Source organism: Symphodus melops (genome assembly GCF_947650265.1).
Source record: "Symphodus melops genome assembly, chromosome: 1".
In the NCBI taxonomy this organism is placed as follows: Eukaryota; Metazoa; Chordata; class Actinopteri; order Labriformes; family Labridae; genus Symphodus; species Symphodus melops.
In genome coordinates, this window is record NC_136691.1 from 25,502,731 (window position 1) to 25,508,583 (window position 5,853).

At 49.6% G+C, this 5,853-nt stretch overlaps 1 protein-coding gene across 1 annotated transcript; it reads left to right on the forward strand.

Annotated features, from left to right (window-relative positions):
- The first annotated feature begins 1,675 nt into the window (after positions 1 to 1,675).
- Positions 1,676 to 5,049, forward strand: gjd2b (gap junction protein delta 2b). Its single transcript, XM_079359978.1, has 3 exons — positions 1,676 to 1,730; positions 3,131 to 3,256; positions 4,063 to 5,049. The coding sequence occupies exons 2-3, from the start codon at positions 3,186 to 3,188 to the stop codon at positions 4,901 to 4,903; spliced, it is 912 nt and encodes a 303-aa protein (XP_079216104.1). The 5' UTR covers positions 1,676 to 1,730; positions 3,131 to 3,185; the 3' UTR covers positions 4,904 to 5,049.
- The last annotated feature ends 804 nt before the right edge of the window (positions 5,050 to 5,853 follow it).

Here is a 5,853-nt window from a genome sequence, read left to right on the forward strand (position 1 = left end):
TTAGACAGAGGGTCTAATAGGTTGTCTACATGAAGGTTAAAATCACCGGTTAAAATAATCATGTTAAAAGAACTGTGTAAAATTGCTAAGAATTCTGAAAATTCCTGAATAAAAAGACTACACCTTTTAGGTGGACGATAAAAGGTGACACATAAAATCGGAGGGTTGCTAAAAACAATTGCGTGATATTCAATATTCATAGATGGAGCCGTCCCAGTGCGCCGTGTCGTGGAGAGCCGCTGTCATTGACGAGATCCGGCGGGATTGCTCGTGCGCGATGTTCAAACATTCTACAAGCATGGCGGATTTAGCCTCCAGCTCAGCCTTAAGCCGGCGAACATCCTCCTCAAGGTCAGTTATGTCTTTATTTGTTATGTTTGGTGTTATGAAGTCTGGGAGAGCAGGGGAGTAGCCATAGTTGTGGCGCGCTTAGCTAGCTTTAAGTTTAAGTTTAAGCCCCTTGTGTAGCTGTGGTGGGCTGGTAGCTCCTGCTACTGGCTGCTGTGGTGGTGATGGCCTGGTAACTCTGTGATCCTGATCCGGTAGGCCGGGCAGGTGGCCGGAGGCCGGATACTGGCAGGCCGGGCAGGTGGTCGGGGGCTGGATACTGGCAGGCCGGGCAGGTGGCCGGAGGCCGGATACTGGCAGGCCGGGCAGGTGGTCAGAGGCTGGATACTGGCAGGCCGGGCAGGTGGCCGGAGGCCGGATACTGGTAGGCCAGGCAGGCGGCTGGAGGCCGAATACTGGCAGGCCGGGCAGGCGGCTGGAGGCTGGAGACTGGCAGGCCGGGCAGGCGGCTGGAGACTGGCAGACCGGGCAGGAGGCCGGAGGCCGGATACTGGCAGGCCGGGCAGTCGGCTGGAGGCCGAATACTGGGAGGCCAGGCAGGCGGCTGGATACTAGCAGGAGTCACTTGCTGTGCTCTGCTGCTGATGTGAACATCTTCCCTGCCTACTCCCTCTCTGTGAACTTTCCGGAATTATTCCGGCTTCGTTCAAACATTGATTCCACTTAGAAGCCTCGACCATCAGTGTGTGAATGTGACGTGTGACCTGCTGTGTAAAAGACCTTTGAGTAGTCAGAAAACTAGAAAAACGCCAGAATCATCGCCTGGACAGATCACCATGGTAACTGGATGGTCACCTCCAGGAGGTGTGCAACCAGGCCCAGATCACCATGGTAACTGTCTCCAAGAGGTGTACAACCAGGCTCAGATCACCATGGTAACTGTCTCCAAGAGGTGTACAACCAGGCAAAGATCACCATGGTAACTGTCTCCAAGAGTTGTGCAACCAGGCACAGATCACCATGGTAACTGTCTCCAAGAGGTGTACAACCAGGCAAAGATCACCATGGTAACTGTCTCCAAGAGGTGTACAACCAGGCACATATCTCCATGGTAACTGTCTCCATGAGGTGTACAACCAGGCACAGATCTCCATGGTAACTGTCTCCAAGAGGTGTACAACCAGGGACAGATCACCATGGTGACTAAGTCTAAACTCATCACCTGTATAGATCACCTGGTAAGTATGAACTCCTCACCTGTACAATAAGGGGTTTATGTTTACTTTGTTGGTTCATCAAGGATTACTTGAAATGTCTCTGTGGTTTTGGATCTTCAGCTGAAGGAACGTGCGCCTTCGACCTGAACGGCCAGGAAGTGTGGACAACAGAAGAAATCCTTCCTGCATATGATCCCATCCCCCTCTCTACCATCTGTCTTAGCAGTGAGTAAAATCTTTTATAAAGGGCATGTCCCTCTGGGAGGAGGCCTCGGGGTCGACCCAGGACACGCTGGATGTCTCTCAGCTGGCCTGGGAACACCTCAGGGTCCCACCGGAAGAGCTGGAGGAAGTGTCTCTGCTTAGACTGCTGCCCCGCGACCTGGCCGAAAGCAGCAGAAAATGGATGGACTTATTGCAATTCACAAGCCAAACTGCAAAATATCTCATATATCTTGCAAAATGAAGCGCTGCAACCAAAACTACAGATAAATCAAACAATGGTATCAAACGGCACAGACTTCACTCACGTTACCAGACTGTTGTCCAACCAACGACACACTGTGAGGCAGAGTGAAGAGGACTCTGGTCTTTAGTAGGCTGTGCCATAATACTGAAACAGGTGAAATGATCGCTCACATGCACAGACATGTAGAAACATTTATTTTTTATTTTTACTGAACCAGTCAGTGCAGGAGACTTGAGAAGAGGTTTGGCTCTCTGTGTGTCACTTTAAAGAATCGAGCATGTCCTTTTAGTGTGTTAGCTACTGGAACAAACTTTAACCCATCTGTTGTTTGAAACAAATAAGAAGAACAGAACCGCTCGCCCACATGACCTCTCAGATCTCCACAACAAACCTCTGACACCCAGACAGAGAGTAAACTCTGATTTCATCCTCCTGTCATTCATCTTCTTCACCTGCAATGTGTGTGTGTGTGTGCATGTGTGCGCGTGTGTGTGTGATAATCTGTTTAAGTGTATCTTTACCTGTCCACATATAGAACAGATTAGACTGCGGACTCAACACACACACCCACACACACACACACGGCTGAAGCTCAGCTCTTTGTTTAAACCTGTGTTCTCTGTAACCTTAAGCTAAGGGCGAATGATTCCATAGAGGTCTATGATAAAACATGACTTCCTGTCAGCTGATGGGTTCCCTCAGTAAACGTTTTCTTAAAGAGTTTATGGTCTCAAGCTCGAGACTCAAGTCTTCTTCAACACTGCATGATATTCATTTAATAAATGGTGGAGCAGGAATGTGGGAGGAGTTAGTGTGGGCTCCCTGTGATTGACAGGTTGCTACCATGGTGATGTTTGAAAATGAAACAGGTTCACTGCTGATGGTTGATGGATGGAGGCTGTGTCAGTGGATGAATGAGTGTCGATGAATGAATGGATGACGTGTGGCTGTGTGTCTCCTCCCCCTCTGTGTGTGTGTGTGTGTGTGTGTGTGTGTGTGTGTGTGACGCAAAGAAGTCTACTTAAAGAGGGATTATGACTGAGCTGCACACACACACACACACACACTGTACAGTGAGTGGAGGCAGTCGGAGCGCTCAGGATCAGTATAGCAGGATTTTTTCCGGAGATATTTCTTTTTTTCTGGATACTTTCAGGATTCTTTCTCTAGTTTTTCTCCGTCTGAGGTGAGTCAGCTCTGGATGATCAGTCATGGGGGAGTGGACCATCCTGGAGCGTCTCCTGGAGGCAGCGGTCCAGCAGCACTCCACCATGATCGGCAGGTAGGATGAAGAGAGAAAAGAGAGACTGAAACACGTCTTGTAATGATTTGAATGTAGGTGTTTATGTTTTTATCAATCAATCAAACAGCAGATATGCTCATTGTTATGTTTACAAAAAGCAGGTAAAGGACCTTACTTATGACTATATTACAAGAGCCCAGCTTAATCCGTCATAGAAGAACAAACTTCCCTTTAACAGGCAGAAATCTTCAGCAGACCCGGATCATGATGAACAGCCATCTGCTAAACTGTGCTGGGCTTGAAGTGGGATGGAGGGTGGAGCAGGTTCAGACTGAAAGTGGAGGTTCATGACTGGACATCTCCATGAACCTGGAGCTGTTCTTAGACTCTGCTGGAATAGGAAGCAAACCTTCAGAAGCTAATTCATCACACAGGGAAAATGCTGCAAAGCATCACAAGATACAACAACAATAATAAAACTCTCTATAGTATACACTCATGTCTTTGAAATGAAGGGTTCAGGATCAGTCAGTCTGAGTCTGGTGAAAACTCAGTCTTCATATATGTGCAGCTGGTAAATAGCTCCAACATTTCTCTTACAGTTTTATGACAGAAAAGGGTTAAGTCATCTTCTGGAGTCGTGACAAAACTTCATTAAAATGATCCAGAACAATTTGGAACTTTTCAATTTAGCCCTGTAAAAAACAATACTTCATGTTGATATCCTGTTCATGAGGTCATTTTGAAGGAGGAGATTATCTCCCAGTTTATTTATAAAAGCCATTCATGGAGAGATGCTTAGCTTGAAAAGCATGTATATGCTAACCTCTCTGATGTCCCCACAGGATCCTGCTGACGGTGGTGGTGATCTTCAGGATCCTGGTCGTGGCGATTGTTGGAGAAACAGTCTACAACGATGAACAGTCCATGTTCGTTTGTAACACCTTACAGCCTGGCTGTAACCAGGCCTGCTATGACCAGGCCTTCCCCATCTCACACATTAGGTACTGGGTGTTCCAGATCATCATGGTGTGCTGCCCCAGTCTCTGCTTCATCACCTACTCTGTGCACCAGTCTGCCAAGCAGAAGGAGCGCGGCTCCTCCACCATATTCCTGTCTCTGGACAGAGACAACGACCCCAAGAGGGACAACAGCAAAAAGATCAAGAACACCATCGTGAACGGAGTCCTGCAGAATACAGAGAACTCCAACAAGGAGACTGAGCCTGACTGCATGGAGGTCAAAGACATACCTAACCCTCCACTGAGGAACACTAAGTCTAAGATGAGACGGCAGGAGGGCATCTCCAGATTCTACATTATCCAGGTGGTGTTCAGGAACGGCCTGGAGATTGGCTTTCTGGTGGGTCAGTATTTCCTGTATGGATTCAACGTCCCAGCGGTGTACGAGTGTGATCGATACCCCTGCATTAAAGACGTAGAGTGTTACGTGTCCAGGCCCACAGAGAAGACAGTGTTCCTGGTCTTCATGTTCGCAGTCAGTGGGATCTGTGTGGTCCTAAACCTGGCCGAGCTGAACCACCTGGGCTGGAGGAAGATAAAGACTGCTGTGAGAGGCGTGCAGGCCCGCAGGAAGTCCATCTATGAGATCCGGAATAAAGACCCGCCCCGGAGGAGTATGCCCAGCTTTGCACGCACTCAGTCTGTTGACTCTGCTTACGTGTGACAAGACAAGACTGCTAGGTGGACACAATGGTTGCAGGACAGACACAAAGAGGACATGACAGGGTTGCAGGACAGACATGACGAGGCTGCAGGACGGACATGACGAGGCTGCAGGACGGACGTGACGAGGCTGCAGGACAAACATGACGAGGCTGCAGGACAAACATGACGTGGCTGCAGGGCAGATGTGACGTGGCTGCAGGACAGACGTGACGAGGCTGCAGGACAGACGTGACGAGGCTGCAGGACGGACATGACGAGGCTGCAGGACGGACATGACGAGGCTGCAGGACAGACATGACGGGGCTACAGGACGGACATGACGAGGCTGCAGGACAGACATGACGAGGCTGCAGGACAAACATGACGAGGCTGCAGGACAAACATGACGTGGCTGCAGGACAGATGTGACGTGGCTGCAGGACAGACGTGACGAGGCTGCAGGACAGACATGACGAGGTTGCAGGACAGACATGACGAGGTTGCAGGACAGACATGACAAGGCTGCAGGACAGACATGACGAGGCTGCAGGACAGACGTGACGAGGCTGCAGGACATGACGAGGCTGCAGGACAGACATGACAAGGCTGCAGGACAGACATGACGAGGCTGCAGGACAGACGTGACGAGGCTGCAGGACGGACATGACGAGGCTGCAGGACGGACATGACGAGGCTGCAGGACGGACATGACGAGGCTGCAGGACAAACATGACGAGGCTGCAGGACAGACATGACGAGGCTGGTTTCTGGTTTCACCTGGTTTCTGTTTGTATTTTTAACTGAGCCTACATGTGGCCTACGCTGCTCCTTGTTTTCACACCTGTGTGACACCAGGTGTGTTTCCAGAGCTGTGCACTTACTAACACTGGTCAAACCAGTGTGGACCTTTAACCTGATGATGAAGATGATCTCTGCTCTTCCTCCTGAAAGTGCCTAACATGTTCATAC